General features: G+C 43.9%; 1 protein-coding gene and 1 non-coding gene across 3 annotated transcripts in view; both read left to right on the forward strand.

Moving 5' to 3' along the window:
• The window catches only part of TM9SF4 (transmembrane 9 superfamily member 4), a 47,297-nt gene that overhangs the window by 11,298 nt on the left and 19,956 nt on the right, over positions 1-16,043 (forward strand). The window contains exons 2-3 of one of the 2 annotated variants that reach the window (XM_028524007.2): positions 10,196-10,309; positions 12,555-12,654. In XM_028524007.2, coding sequence (XP_028379808.1) covers positions 10,196-10,309; positions 12,555-12,654 — 214 coding nt within the window. Of the gene's footprint in view, positions 1-10,192; positions 10,310-12,554; positions 12,655-16,043 lie in introns of both variants that reach the window. The other variant, XM_036009693.1, reaches the window with a different exon arrangement.
• On the forward strand, positions 8,756-8,890 carry LOC114507159. The gene has a single exon (XR_003685430.1). It is a non-coding gene; the product is annotated as a small nucleolar RNA SNORA5 (small nucleolar RNA).

Raw genomic sequence — 16,043 nt, forward strand, 5'->3', positions numbered from 1 at the left:
CTGGGATAAACCCTACTTGGTCACTTTTTAATATGTTGCTGGATTTGGTTTCCTAATGTTTTGCTAAGGATTTTTTAAAACTGTGTTCATTAGCAACATTTGTTTATAGTTTCCTTTTCTTGTTGTCTTTTTCTGACTTTGGTACGTGCTTGTTCATTCTTAGAAAACCTTCCATGTCAAGATTGTTTAAAAGTATATGTATATTAATATTTTTTTCCAATACTACTTCTATTTCAATTTTTACATTAAAGTCTTGTCTACCCTCTCCAGTACCAAACAGTTTGGATAGCTCTGTGCTGTATTTTTAATATTTAGTAGAACTGGTTTACTTTCACTATTGTTTTCAAAGTAATCCTGAAGGATAAATACCAGACTGACTACAGTGGTTTGTTTATTCGTAGAAAAGCATTGAATTGGGGGAGGGACAAGGCAGACAAAGAATCAGAGGAGAAATAACAATTTAAAAAAAAAAAAGAAGAATCAGAATTAGAGGAGAAAAGAGTTAGAGAGGGAGAGTGAAAGGAGACAAAAAACAATCAACCTGTGGCAGCACAGCTTTTCTTTGGACACCGCTAATCATGACCTCAGACTGCCCCAGTGTCCCGTAGCTCACACTCTGTTGACAAACCTCTGGTCATTCTGCTGTGACAGGTTTGGGGCAGCTGGCCTTTCTTCACTGCAGATAACTTGCTATGTGACCACAGGTAGTGTCACTTCCTCTTTTTGGACTCCTGCATTACTTTGATCCCTGAGGTTTTTCAAAAAATGTCTTCATCAAACCAACTCTAGGTGGAACTTTGCCCTTGTTTTTTTTGTTCTACCTTTAGGTTGCTAGGGTTGATACAATGTCCCATATCTTTAAGGAAATCATGAATTTCTTGGGTTTCAAGGTGGTCATAGGTTTCTGGTTCACCTTTGCTAGGGTGAGAGGATCTTTCACTTCCTTCCGTGGTCTGATTCACTCGTGGCAATGGCCTTTTCCTTGGCTGGACCTTGCTCTCTTGTCTGAAGGTCCCTTAGATTGAGCCTGTATCTTCCTCCTTTCAGTGTATTCGTTGGTCCTGCCTTCCATTGCACCCAGAACAAGGCCCCTCTGCCTTATCAAGCACCTGGTCCGTGCCAAGTGCTTTGTGTATACTTGATTTAATCCTTACCACCATTTACTACCCTGCCATGAGTTAACTATTATATTCCTATTTTACAATAAACCCAAAACTCAGAGTTTAAAAAGAAAAATCTTGCCTGAAGTCACACATTTAGAAAGTGGTGGGTCTAGGTTTTGCATTCATGTCTGCATGGTCCTCAAAGCCTGTGCTTTCTCTGCTGCCCCAGTGGTTCTCAAAGTGTGATCCCAAGACCAGACCAGCAGGATTAGTATTTCCTGGAAACTGGCCAGAAATGTAAAATTTCAGGTCTTGCTCCAGACCTACAAAAGAAGACACTGTGGGGGGTGGGCTCAGAAATCTGTTTTAATAAGTCCTCATGGTGATTTTCATGCATGCTCAAATTTCAGAACCACTATCTATCGTTCTGCTTCCCCACCTGGCTGCTGCTTCTCTTCACATCTGACCAAGAATTTATAGGTGATTTCATTTATACTTAATAGATGTCAAATTTAGAACTGGAAATTACTGTCTGCAGGGTAGAAGTGGGCTGCACACTGCCTCCACACACACACACACACACACACACACTCAGTATCCTGAAGAGTCTTTAAAACTGAAGATATGATTTATCCATTTCCTACCTAAAGTATCTCCTCCCTGCACTAAGGACAAAGTCCAGACTCCTCAATGTGGACTTTGTGGGATGTGTCCCTTACCTGTTTGCCTGCCTCTTGCCTGCACAGACTGATTCATGCTTGCTATTCAAAAGGTGGTCCAAGGACTAGAAGTGTCATCCTCATCTGGGAGCTTGTTAGAAATGCAGGATGTCAGTACCCACCCCAGACCTGCTGAATCAGAATCTGCATTTTAGTAAGGTCTGTAGGTGATCTATATGCACATTAAAGTGTGAGAAGCACCAGTCTACACTTCACTTGCCAAAACCTCCTTATGGTTTCCCCCAGGCTTTTGTGCTTAAGGTTTGCTCTTTCTGGAACACTTCTCCCTTCCTTCTTCTTTCCCTTTGGCCTTCGAGTAGACTTGAGTTCTTAGATCTGCACCCCTCCCCACCAAGACCGGGTATGTTGCTACTCCTATGTACTCCCCAACACACTGTCCTTAGCCTCTTACTCCTCCATAGCATCTGGAACTTAGTATTGTGGTTAGCCTGTGACTTGTCTGTCCTCCAGCTAGCTGAAGACTCCTAGTGGGCATGCATTCTGTGAAGCTGGCACAGTGCCTGACACATAGTCGGTACTCAGTAAATAGTGAACTATGGGATCAGACTGCCTGGGTTTAAGTCCTGACTCAGCCAGTGTTATGTTGCCTCTTTGAACCTCAGTTTCCTGATCTGTTAAATGAGTATAACGAGTCTCTACCTCACAGGATTGTTGTTGTGAAAATTAATTGGGTTATTGCATGAAAAGAATCTAGAACTGCTGGGCCAGGAGTCAGCGTTCAGTACATATTAGCTGCAGCTGTTAGCAGTATCATCATTGCATGCGCATCATCTTTTAATGTAGTTCACCTGCCTAAAAAGAGCATACCTGTTTCTCTACATTCTTTTTTTTTTTTTAAGATGTTGTTTATTTATTTTTAGACAGAGGGGATGGGAGGGGGAGGGAGGGAAACATCAATATGTGGTTGCCTCTTGGGCGCCCCCTACTGGGGGCCTGGCCTGGGATGCAGGCACGTGTCCTAGACTAGGAATCAAACTGCTGACCCTTTGGTTTGAAGGCTGGTGCTCAGTCCACTGAGCCACACCAGCCAGGGCTGTTTTTCTACATTCTGACCTTGGGCAAGTTATCTCATCTCTGGGTCTCAAGTTAACCAGCAATCAGTCATCTGAAATGATAACAGAAATCCCCAGGTAGTTGTAGTCATGAGGATGGCACAAACTGGTGTTTTTTAAGTGCTTAGCACAAAGCAGGGACAGACTAAATGGAAGGAAGGTACTGTGTCTACCATAGTGTCTTGTACTTACTTTGTAGGTGCTCAGTGATTCTGTGGCTTCCTGTTGCTTTTTAGTGTTGTTTTTCCACCAGGGTATTACCCTCATTGTTGTGTCCTTTTATTTTTGTTTTGTGTATGTGTACATGCCCCATTCTTTTGAGACTTTGGAATGGAACTGTATTGACATCTTTGAGGATCTGCTTTTTATTCCTCTGCAACACAACTTGAGCTCTCAGGGAGCCCCTGAGTTTCTGTGAGTGGTGTTTCTCTGCTAAGATTGAAGGATTCTGGTTTCAAAAGAAGGTAGGCTGGGGTGACTTCTTAGATTTAATTGGCTTGATAATCCAGGAGATTGTAATCCTCTCTCCTGGTTTCAACTCATATATCAGATAAGGTTATAAAAATAAAAGTTACGGTATCTGGCTTCATAGGAGGGGAAATTCAGAACACATAAATTTTCAATTAGCAAGATCTAATAATGTTAATATTAACTACTGACATGCCAATACATGCAATAAAGTTAGAAAATAATGTTAACTGTATAGTTTTCAAATATGGCCTTTATCATGTTGAGGTAAGTTCCTTTTATACATATTTTGTTGAGAATTTTAATCATGAATAGATTTTGAACTTTGTCATGTTTTTTTCTGTGTTGAAATGATCATTTGGGGGTTTTCTGTCACTTAATGTGGAATATCCCATTGATTGATTTTTATATGTTGAACCATCTTTGCATCCCATGGATAAAGCCCACTTTGACTTTGGTGTATGATCCTTTTAATGTGTTGCTAAATTTGGTTTGCTAGTATTTTATCAAGGACTTTTCTATTTATATTCATCAAGGATATTGACCTGTTGTTTTCTCATAATATCTTTGTTTTGGTATTGGTATGGTACTGATCTCATAAAATAAGTTTGAAATTGTTCCCTCTTCGGCTTTTTAGAAGAGTTTAAATATTGGTATTAATTCTTTGAATGTTTGGTAGAATGCACCTGTGAAGCCACCTGACCCTGGACTTTGCTTTGTTGGGAGGTCTTTGATTACTGACTAAACCTCATTTTCTTATTGGTCTGTTTAGGCTTTCTTTTTCTTGATTCTATTTTGGAGGGGATCCTCTCTTTTTTTCCTTAATTAGTGTTGCTTAGTGTTTGTCAAGTTTATCTTTTCGAACAACCAACTCTTGGGTCTGTTGCATTTCTCTTTTTTTATTTATTTCTGCTCTAATCTTTATTATTTTCTCCCTTCTGCTAACTTTGGGCTTAATTTGTTCTGTTTCTACTTCCTTGAGAGGTGTAAAGTGAGGATTTTTTTCTCAAATTTTCTGTTCAGTGTAGGCATTTACCACTATAAATTCCGCTCTTAGTACTGCTTTTATTGTACCCCATAAGTTTTGGTATGTTGTATTTTCATTTTCTTTTGTCTGAGGTACTTTTAAAATTCTCATTTGGTTTCCTCTTTGACCCAATGGCTGTTTCAAAGTGTGTTGTTTACTTTTCACATATTTGTGGATTTTCCCATTTTTTGCTGTTACTGGTTTCTAGTTTCATTCCATTGTGATCAGGAAAGATACATGGAATGATTTCAATCTTAAAGTTAAGACTTGTTTGGTAACCTAACATGTGATCTCTCCTGGAGAACGTTCCTTGTGTACTTGAAGAAATACACTCTGCTGTTGGGTGGGTGGGTTTTTATTACATCTGCTGGGCCCCTGTTGCTTGTCGTGTTGTTGTTGTTCTAGTCGGCTGTTACTGATTTTTGTGTGTGGCTTTTCTACCCGTTATTGTAAATAAGATATTAAAGTCCCCACTATTATTGTATTGCTTTCAATTTCTTCCTTCAGACCTGTCCATATTTGCTTTATGTATTTAGGTGCTCTGATGTTAGGTACATCTGTTCTTTGTTACCCCTTCCTATTGAATTGACCCTTTTGTCATTATATATAATGATCTTTGTCTCTAGGCAGTTTTTTTTTACTGAAAATCTATTTTGTATAATACAATCTATTTTGTATAAAGCCATCTCTGCTTTTTTTGTTGTTGTTACCATTTACGTGGAATACCTTTTTCTGTACCTCCACTTTCAACCCTATGTGTGTCTTTAGATCTAAAGTGAATCTCATATGCAGCAAATCTCTAGATCTTGGTGGGTTTTGTTTGTTTTTCAGGCCACTATGACTTTTGATTGGGAATTTAATCCATTTACTCCCCAGATTATTCTAATACCATCAGCATTGAGAATCACTATTCTTTACATACAGATAGGGTGTAGGCATAATAGATATCCTTAGGGATTCTTGAACTACTGTATTTTGCCATGTATAATGTGCATGCACAGTTAAGCGGGATTTTTATGCCCATTATTATACCCGTGGTATGGAATGATTATTCCCATGTATAATGTGCACCCTTATTTTTCTCTCAAAAATTTGGACAAAAAAGTGTGTATTATACATGGCAAAAACAGTAGGTCCTTGGACAGGTGGAATGGTGGAAAGTGTTAAAAACTCCTTAAATTTGAGACTTCAAAAAAATAGATTCTAGAGGCATACAGCAAAGATTAAGAAATAGTATTCAACCTTTAAGTGGATAGTATTATAGATCAGAAGTTGGTTTGTGCTTATTAATTTGTTAAATAAGAATTTATTGAGTACCCCTGCCAACAAAGCTAGACAAGCCATCAGTGCAGCTGGAGAGGTAGCAGATGCTTATGTGACCATACTCAACAGGGAAAGTGCACTTTTGGGGAGCTTTTGGTACAGAGTGCCAAATTGCCCCCTTAAAGTGTTCTTGTTTGTAATCCTTCCAGCATGTGAGAATACCAGAACAGTGACATTTTACCCCTGACCAGTGTGATTCAGTTGGTTGGGCATCATCCCAAAAAGACAAAGGTTGATGGTTCGATTCCCTGAGGGCACATGCCTGGGTTGTATGTTTAGTCACCAGCTGGAGTGCATACGAGAGGCAGCTGATCAGTGTTTCTCTCTCACATCAGTGTTTCTCTCTCTCTTTCACTGTCCCTTCCCCTCTCTCTAAAAATGAATAAATAAAATCTTTTTTAAAATCACAATTTAATATCTAAAACTGACAGCGTTGCCAGGGCTGGTGTGGCTCAGTGGACTGAGTGCCAGCCTGCGGACCAAAGGGTCGTCAGTTCGATTCCTAGTCAGGGCACATGCCTGGGTTGCGGGCCATATCACCTGGTTGGGGGCGTGCAGGAGGGAACCGATCAGTGTATCTCTTGCACATTGTTGTTTCTCTCCCTCTCTTTCTTCCTCCCTTCCCCTCTCTCTAAAAGTAAATAAATAAAATCTTTAGAAAATAAAATAAAACTGACATTGTCATCTTGGTGCAATCATTAATTCTAATGTGAACTTCTAAATTGCTTTTGGTTGCCAATTTATATTATTCAAAGAATCAAGCATATTATGGAAATATTTGCCATTTTTTATCTGTTAGTCCTTCCTCTAAGATAAGTTGATTTGAGATTTGTTGGTATATCTTTGTGTGAGGGTTTTTTTTTTTTTCAACATTTTATTTATTTATTTTTAGAGAAAGGGAAAGAGGGAGAGAAACATCGATATAAGAGAGAAACATCCTACGGTTACCCCTTGTATGTGTGTCTGACCGGGGACTGAACCCACGACTCAGGCATGTGCCCTGACTGGGAGTGGACCCCCGCCCCCCCAGCTTTCACTTTGCTGTGTGATGCCCAACCAGCTGCGCTACACCAGTCAGGGTTGTCTGTTTTCTGCACCTTTTTTCAAAAATGAAGGGTTGGGTTATTTTTATTTTAAAACAACTTTTAGGCTTTGGCATAGTAGCTCAGTTGCTTAGAGCGTTGTCCCGATATGCCACGGTTGCGGGGTTCATCTCCGGTCAGGGCACATACAAGAAGCAGCCGATGAAAGCACAGCTAACTGGAAGGACAAACTGATGTCTCTGTCTCTCTCTCAAATCAGTCAGTTAAAAAAGTTAAACAACTTTTGAATGACAGTTTATGCCAGTAACCCAGGATTTGTCTTCCTTGCATTTTAATTAACTGGAATTCAAATACAAAGAGGAATTAGAGGAAAAAGAAAGGACAGGGTTTATTTCTCTCACAGGAAGGAAGCACTTACATTCTAAGGACTGACCAGTGAGGCCCAGCAAAAAGGGCTCCGAAGAGGGAGGCCCGAATCTTTCAGGGACTGGTCAAGTGGAGGAAATCCTCTGGGCGTCCTCTGCTCGAGAGGAAATCAGATGTGTGACCAGCGCAGTCAGAAGGCTGCCCACTGCAGAAAGAGAGGGTAGAGACCTGTTTGTCGTTGCGTTCCAGACAAACCCAGACCCCTAAGCCGGTCCCCTGCGCGTGCATGGAGTGTCTCTGGAGGGGTTGTCTGTGGGGAGCTGAAGTGGGAGGAAGATTTTTTTCATGGTTTACCTGTTTCTACTGTTTGAATTATTTAGATGGTTTTCTTTTTCAAAGCCTTTTTTTTTTTAATCCTCACCCGAGGACATTTTTTATTAGTGTTAGAGAGTGAGGAAGGGAGAGAGAGAAACATCAATTGGTTGCCACCCATATGTGCCCAGACTGGGGATTGTCCGAGTCTGGACTGGGGTCACACACAACTGCAACCCGGACTGGGGATTGAACTCGCAACCTAGGCAGGTATGCGCCCAGACTGGGAATCAAACCCACAGTCTTTTGGTTACAGGAGGATGCTCCAACCAACTGAGCCACACCGGCCAGGGCTCAAAACTTTTTAAAGGCAGTTATTTTTTAAAAGCCTCTTCACTAATGATTGTGTCAAATGTTCACATCAGAGGAGACTGGGTGAAGGGTACATGGGAACTGTCATCATACCTTTGCAGGTCTCCTGTGAATTTGAACTTAATTTAAAAATAAAATTTTTAAAAGGACAGAGGCGGGGATGGGGAATACTGGCTTTCTATACAGAATCCTGCCCCGTTAGGCAGTTTTCTACCTTCTAGTCTCGTTATTTCCTTTAAAGATTTTCCTCCTATCATCCCTAATTCTGCTGACCTTCTAATTATCATATACAATACAGGTCTCTTAGCCATTTTTCACTGTTTTTAATAGTTGGGGTCAAACTATTATTTCATATTTCATAATGAACATGATGGCAGATACATACAAATGTTCACAACACATCAGGGGGAAAACATTCTGTGGATATACTGTTTTTAAGACTTGGACCAACCTGGGTATCTGTTTAAAAAGAAAAAAGTGTACTGAGCTCAGAACCTTAAACTTTTTTTTTAAGATTTTATTTATTTATTTTTAGAGAGGGAAGGGAGGGAGAGAGAGAGAGAGAGAGAGAGAGAAACATCAGTGTGCATTGCTGGGGGCCGTGGCCTGCAACCCAGGCATGTGCCCTGACTGAGAATCAAACCTGCAATGCTTTGAGAACCTTAAACTTTTAAAGCCATTTTTCTCAACTTGAGCTCCAGGGGAAAATGCAGACAAGTCTATATGTTTGTCAAGCCCTCCAGGGATTCTGATTCCTAAGTTGCAGAAAGAATCATCTGCATGTGTGTGCGTTGGGGGGTTGGGGGTAACTTGAAGGACGGAGGTGCTGCCGAGGCAAGTGACCAGGAGGCGGCGGCCAGTGTTCAGGCAGAGGAAGCGAAGGTCTGAAATGCTGCTGCAGTTACGGGGCGGAGAGAGGAGGCAGGTGCAGAAACCAGATTGAGGTGCCTGCAGCCATGTCAAATTCAGTGCCTGCCCCACCCATGGTCGGCACTGGCCCAGAAGGCTGCCATAGAAACACTGTGACTCATGGGCCCTGATGGCCTCTGCTGGGCCTCAGGGATAAATTTGGTTACAGACACCAAGAAAAAGGAAGAAGAAAAAAAAGATTGAGTTGGTGATCCAAGTGTAGATGACAAAAGTTCCTTGTTCAGACCAGGCAGAGAGAAGCAGGAAGCTCTTCTAGTTCCTCAAGGGGGAGAATAATTCTTTGATGGGGTGAATTTCCTGAGGCCAGTAATTGATCTCTCTTGCCTTTGATCTCCAGGAGGTGACTACCCTGCATGCAGATTATTTGCTGAGTGCCTGTACCTTGCCGGGTACTGGAGACACAGTCCCCCTGCTCCCACAGAGATTACATTCAAGTGGAAGGGGACAGATGATACACAAATAAACAGTTGCATATTGTCTGAGTCAAGTAGATAAGCCTGTGCAGAGCAGCAGAGTAAGGAGATGGAGAAACGGGTAATGGGAGCCCTGAGATTGCTATTTTAATTAGGATCGTCCATAAAGGCTTCTTTGAGGAAGTTTCATTTGAGGAGACTCGAATGAACTTAGGAATGAGATGAGCCATGGAGGTGTCTGAGGCAAGAGGATTCTGGCTGAGGGAGCAATAAAGGCAACAGCCCTGAGGGGTGCAGAAGGACTTGCTGTCAAGAGACAACAAGGCCAGTGCAGCTAGAGCTGAGGGAGGAGGAGAATGGGAAGTGATGAGGTCAGCAACTTTGAAAAGGGCTCATAGGAAAATATATTGGTAACGGAGGAGCTTCCTGGCAAAGCAAGCCTGTTACTATATAGAGAAATGAGAGTTAATGGAACACTGGAACTAGCTCCACAAGAGAGTTATACAATATGAAATGGTTAAAAGAACATTGATCCAGCCCTGGCTGGTGTGGCTCAGTGGATTGAGTGCCAGCCTGTGAACCAAAGGGTTGCCGGTTCAATTCCCAATCAGGGCACATAGCTGGGTTGCAGGCCTGGCCTCCAGTGGGGGGTACTCGAGGGGTGACCACACAGTGATGTTTCTCTCCCTTCCTTCCCCTCTTTCTAAAAATAAATAAATAAAATCTTTAAGAAAAATAAGTTAAAAAAAAAAGGAACATTGTTCCAGAAGTGGGGAAATGTGGCCCCTGTATTACAGTCTTCCCTTCTGCCCCAGTAAATTACTTCACTTATTTTATTGCTCTTGTCTGGAAGTGCAGAATTGGTTCCTTGTAGCACTGTTGGGGGACTAGGAGGCAGCACTTAAAAGGGCCTTGGGCTTCCCAGAGTGGGGACGAGGCTGGGTCGGTTAAAGTAGACAGGAAGGTACTTCCTGACTTGGTCTGCCCCCAGGGGCATGTTCACTTCTTTCCCTCGTTCCAACCTTAGCATCTCTTTCTCCGAGCAGGATTGGGTCCAGTGGTCCCTGCTACTTGTCTCCCTCCCATGTGAAACAAGAGCCTTCTATGTCCCTGGGGTCGCACCAATGAACTTCCACCAGAACGACCCTGTAGAAATCAAGGTAAGTGTTTTCCTGGACTGCCGGAGCCTCTGTGCTGGACGGTCTAGCTGGAGGACCTTAGTGAGCTGGTTATACCCCTCCTGCGGCTGCAGAGAACAAAGACCAGCGCCAGTTAGCCTGGGGATTAGGGTGAAGAGGGCGCAGTGCGTGCTGCACAGGCTGGAAGTCAAGTCCCTCAGGAGCCCGGCATCTCCACCCGTGAGAGTGTTCTCTCTGTGTCCCTCCCTCTCTCTCCCTGGCTCTGTCTTCATTCTGCGTCTCTGTTTTTCTCTCACTTTCACTGTCACATGTTTTCCTTCCCCCGACCCCGCCCCACCTCCATTTCTTTCTGTGTCTCAGCCTGCTTCCTCTCTGGCATCTCTGCCTTCCTCTTTCATCTGCTCCCTTTCCTCCCTTACCAGCCTTCCCTGCATAACTTATGTCATCTGTACATGTGCAGCCTATTCTGCCCTCTTTTTTCAATTTTAGCTTCTGCCACCAGCTAGATTCTCCAGTTCATTATCTGCAAACGGTGTACTACATATCTGGGTGGTGGTATATAAGATGATTATAAGTGGTGGACAAATTTATTTTAATAACTGTCTTTTAATGTATGTTAGAAAATACAGCTAGTACTTCAACTCATAAGTTCATGACTGTCATTGTTGATTTTCTGTCTTAACACTGATATAATGTTTGCTTCTTAAATGTATTTACTGAAAAATGAGTCAGATCCAAGTAAATAGTAGAGTAAAGGGTAAATAGGTAGGGCAAGTTGGTACAGGAACGATTAGGATTTAAGGAAGACTGCCCTCAGTCAGAGTCCAGAGAGAAGCCTTCCAACTGGGCTGCCTCCCCTTGTCAGGCTAGATGCCTGTTTATGGGTCAGTCAACTGTGGTGGGGGTGGAGACTGGGAGGGAGTCACTTAAAAAATGGTTGACCAGGGACAGTGGGCAGTCTGGCCTCTCAATTATGTCTCTAAAACAATGGGCCGTTGGTGGCGTTCTTAGAGCCCCGGACAGGGCTGGGGGTTGCTAGCGGATCTTCTTGGATCTGGTTTCCTAGGAAACAAACTGGAAGGTGGAGATTTGGTGCAGGAGATGTATCGGGGAGACTCTCAGGGTCAGCAGCTTGCTGAGAGTGAGGAAGTGGGACTGGACTCGGGAGACACTGGGCTGTGGTGCAGCTGAGGCCTGTGGGACGCTCTGGAACTGGAATGACTGGCCCTTCGTAGTGGCTCCAAATTGAGACAAGAGGACCGGCTTTCTGTATCCCCACGAACCAGTCATTGGAGATGGACTGCCACCAGGGAAGGGGTGTAACCTTGTACATGGGCTCCCACCTAAAGGGACTCCCCTCTACCATCACCCAAATACACATTCCGAATACTTCGGTCTGTTAGTCTTTTCTTCTGTGCAGTGTTTACCGTGTAGGACACTTGGCATTCTCACACCCCTATTAGTCCCCCATAGACAAAATAATGTATAGTTGAAATTTTTGAGTCATGTTATATATTTTTGGTGATGCTATAAAAAGAGCTAGCAGAACTTACAAAGTTAAATAAATTCTGCTCCTAAAATAAATGTACATTTCTTGCTTTGGTACCATGTTGATGTGAACCACATCTTTGCTGCTCTGTGCAAAGGTAAAGCAGTGAGACTGTGTGAAAGTAAAGTTTTTATTCTCTTCTGAGCGTCATAGCATTCAGAAGGAGAAGCAGAAGACAAGAAAGTCACAAGGGACCATCCACATGACAGGCCCTCACATGTATGTGTCCCTTTGTTTGCCACCAAATTTTAAGTGTTATCAAAATTTCAGAACACTACACATCACACTTATTTGGGGCATCATTTACAAGCAACTTGATGGGCTCACGGAACTGGGAGCCAGAGACTGCTGCGATTATAAATAAGGAGTGAACGTCTTTGTTCCTAAACGTTGTCTTCATTTGGAGTTATTTCTACAGGAAAGACGCCCAGAAGTGAAAATACGGTCAAAGGATATCAGCATGTTGGAAACCCTTAGTATATATTGAATTTGTTTGTGGTTGGAAATAGAGTCTGTAATGTAGTCTAATAAACCTAATGAAATGTGAAATAATTCAGAATTGTGGGCAGCAGAGTATATAGTATGCTACAGTTGTGTCTGTAGCAGTTCGTTTGCCTCTTAGATAATGTTACCAAGTGTGCCAAAGATGCGTGGGTACCAGGGAGGACTGTTAAAATGGTCTGGATTGAGGAATAATGGCCTCTCTTTTCCCACCAGGCAGTGAAGCTCACCAGCTCTCGAACCCAGCTACCTTATGAGTACTACTCACTGCCCTTCTGCCAGCCCTTAAAAATAACCTACAAGGCAGAGAATCTGGGTAAGTTCTCTCTCTCTCTCACTGCTGTCAGCCTGTCCCAGTGGAAGCCCAGACCTTTTCCTAATGATGATAACAGTTAAACTTTATGTAACACTTAATATGTGCTGGATACATCCCTTGTAGTTTACATACATATTAGTTTGTTTAACCCTCAGAACAGCCCTAGGGAGGTAGCTGTTATTTTTATTCCCATTTTGTAGGTGAAGTGGCTTGCCTCTGGTCATACTGCGAGTCCATGTGTAAGCTGCCTCGGAGTCGGGTGGTCCGGCTTCAGACTTGGAGCCCTTGGCTGCTGTTCAGATTGGCTCTCCCTTGATTTCTACATATCGTGCCTTTCTCTCTCCCTCGTGGTTTCTGGAACCCACTCTACTTTTAATTAAAAGAGTGAGTGATCGCTTCTGGCCCTAAAGGAAGCAGGAGACATCTCCATAGTTCTTGTTACTCTGTGCAAGATTCACCTCAAATGGTGTGTGCGGCACCCAGGGCAACATCTGGCATAAGTGTTCCATACGCAGCAGCTGTTTTTTTCTAATTAAAATAACTCTCTATTTGTCAGAATTTCAGGCTTAAAGGAAAGGGTATGTGGAGGCATCTATTCAGGACACACCTGTTAGTACTTATTTCCGTGCCTGTCCCAGGGTTAAGGCCTGGAGATGAAAATACGGAAAGATGCTCTCCCTGACTTCAAAGAACTTCAGAGGCTTACCTCTTCTCCTGTACCTCAGGGAGGAGGAAGGAGACAACTGGCTCTTGAGCAGGCCCCTGAAAGGGCTGCTTCTCTGGCAGGGCTACCCATGGCTCAGATGTTTCCAGAACCCCTCACTGACAAGTGTGTCTACTGCCAGGTGTTGGAAGCCCCACAACAGTGGGGGGCAGGCCTTGGAGCCAGTTTAACCCAAACAGGCAGCATGGCCTGTCTCAAAGTCTTGCCTTACACTGTTGAACAAAAGTTGGTCTTGGGGCCTAGGCTGACTTCCATGGACTGTCTAGACTCCTCCTCTTGCCTGCCACTAGCCCTTGGCTTTCCTGTCCACACCATACCGTGCTCTGGCCACCTTGTCTGTCTGTCTGGGGTGCCTGACCAGCTGGATCCACCCGGCTTCCTGGCCCCAGGCCCCTCACAGCAGCCCCTCCCTTCCCCTGTGAGCTGGCGTGGATTGGTTGGCAGCCCAAGGCTCTGCAGTTGGGTGCACTTCAGTGTTATACTAGGTGACCCTTAACCTTTCTGAGCCTCTGCCACATTTTCCATGAAGCTGGGGAAGTGGTCCTGCCTGCTAGGAACAGAAACGTCTGTGTACAAAAGTTATCCTGCCATATATTATCCCATTCTGTCTTTGTGTACTGCCTTCTTTCATGGCCATGGGGCTCTCTGAGCAGAGGGATCATACCTTATATCCGCCCCCCTCTCTGCCCCTTCTGACCCAGTGCCTAACACACAGTAGACATTCAGTAAGTGTCAGTGCCCTGATGAGTGGAGCAGAAACATCCTTGATTGGATGCCTGTTGCATTGTAAGCCTTGTACTCGGTACATTATCATCATCATCACCGTTAATACTTACAGGGCTCTTCCTTTGAGTCAGGCACTCTTCTAAACATTTCTGGCTTTAACTGAGCTGATTCTCACAACAGACCTATCACAGAGCTGCTCTTACTATCCCCTAATCATAGATCAGGAGACTGAGGCACCAGGAGGTGAGGTGGCTGGCCCTAGGTCACTCACCAAGCAGTGGCAGAATGCAGGAACTCTGGCCGTAGCCTTAAGCACTTTACTCTGCACCTTATCTTAGTTGATTCCTGTAGTAACTCTGCAAAACCAAATATAATTGCCCTGTGTCATAGGAAAGGGAACGGCAGCTTTCAGGGTTAGAAAGACTTGCTTAGGGTCACGTGTTCAGTCAGTAGAGAAATTGAGGTATTAGCCCATTTGTTTTTGTTTTTGTTTTTAACTCCAGAGCCAGATTCTTTCTGTTGTCCCAGGCTGCCTTCCCAGAAAGGCGTGACTGGGTGGTCTGAGAGCTCTGCTCCAGATCCTCTTCACACTGATAGAGCTTCGTCTCGCTGGGGCGTGCTGGGGCGTCTGTGGCAGATGTGCCGAAGGATGACCTCAGACTCTCTTGAGGGTCCACATTCATAGCTTGTTGCCCATTTAACCTGGCTGGCCACCTGCTCACAGTTTTAAAGTTAAAAGGAATACTTCCGTATTAGAAATGAGCCATTCCCGACCAGTATGTTCTCTTTCTTGGTTTAAATTTAATTTCTAAATATCAAGAAGTGATACCCATTGTACTTGGACTGCATCCCTGTTCCTCTCTCTGTATGTTCTTCCTGAGCGTGTGACCCTGCCATCTATATATAACCACTCACAGTTTCCATCAGTATTGACCTCTCTTCTGAGCCTTCTGTCTCGGTGTCTGTTTCCCGCTATATGAGGTCAAACTTGACAAACTGAAAAACTGCCTTCAGCCTAGCTTTGCTGTACTTCCTGTCTTCCCAGCCAGAGCGTGGTTGTAGGAACCTCAGTCTTCCCAGTGTGCACCACTCCTCGCTCATCAGGCAGGACCAGGTTCCCCAGATTCCGCCGCCTCAGTAGCTCTGGATCTGTGTACTTGTTGCCACCCTCATCACACCCTCCCATCCAGCCGCCACTGTTGCTCACTTGCATGACAGATTGCCCTCATCCCTTGAATCTTCTGTGTTTTCTTCACAAAACATCCAGAGAGAACTTTCTGTAACCAGAATCAGACAACGTCTTCCTCTGGGTCTGTTAGAAACCTTTTGTTGGCTTTTGTCACTCTGGATAAGTCCCAACTTCCAGCGTGGCCCACAGCCCCTGAGACCCAGCTCCAGCCCACCTCTCCAGCTTGCCTCAAGTTGCTCTCTGCATTGCAGCCACCCAGGCCTCCAGGTTTTACCTTGCTTCCCGCACCCTCAAGGGGCCTTTGCATATTCTGCTCCATCTGTCTAGAATATTCTTCCCTTATCTCTTTACGTAATTAATGCTTCTCTTCCTTTATAGTTCATTTCAAGCATCACTTCCTCAGGGGAACTTTCCTAGACCCATTCCCCCATGTCTAGAGCAAGTTCCTCTTGTACAATATGTTCTCATTATTCTGAATATTTAAGCAAAGTCCTTTTCCCATTAGACCATAAGCCTCATGTGTATGTCTGTTCAGTATTCTATCTTTATGGCCTAGGACATAGCCAGCACCCAGCACCTGTTTGGAAATGAGTGAGCATGTAAGTGACTAGGCGGAGAGAGCCACGGCAGCAAGATGCACGCTGGTAGGCAAGTGTTAGTCCTGCCCGTGGGCTTCTTTCAGTCCGTCTCCTTTGGCTTGCCCCGTTTAGCATCATCACAACAGCATTGTTAGAATAACTCAGAACAAAA

The sequence above is a fragment of the Phyllostomus discolor genome, chromosome 9 (assembly GCF_004126475.2).
Source record: "Phyllostomus discolor isolate MPI-MPIP mPhyDis1 chromosome 9, mPhyDis1.pri.v3, whole genome shotgun sequence".
Classification (NCBI taxonomy): domain Eukaryota; kingdom Metazoa; phylum Chordata; class Mammalia; order Chiroptera; family Phyllostomidae; genus Phyllostomus; species Phyllostomus discolor.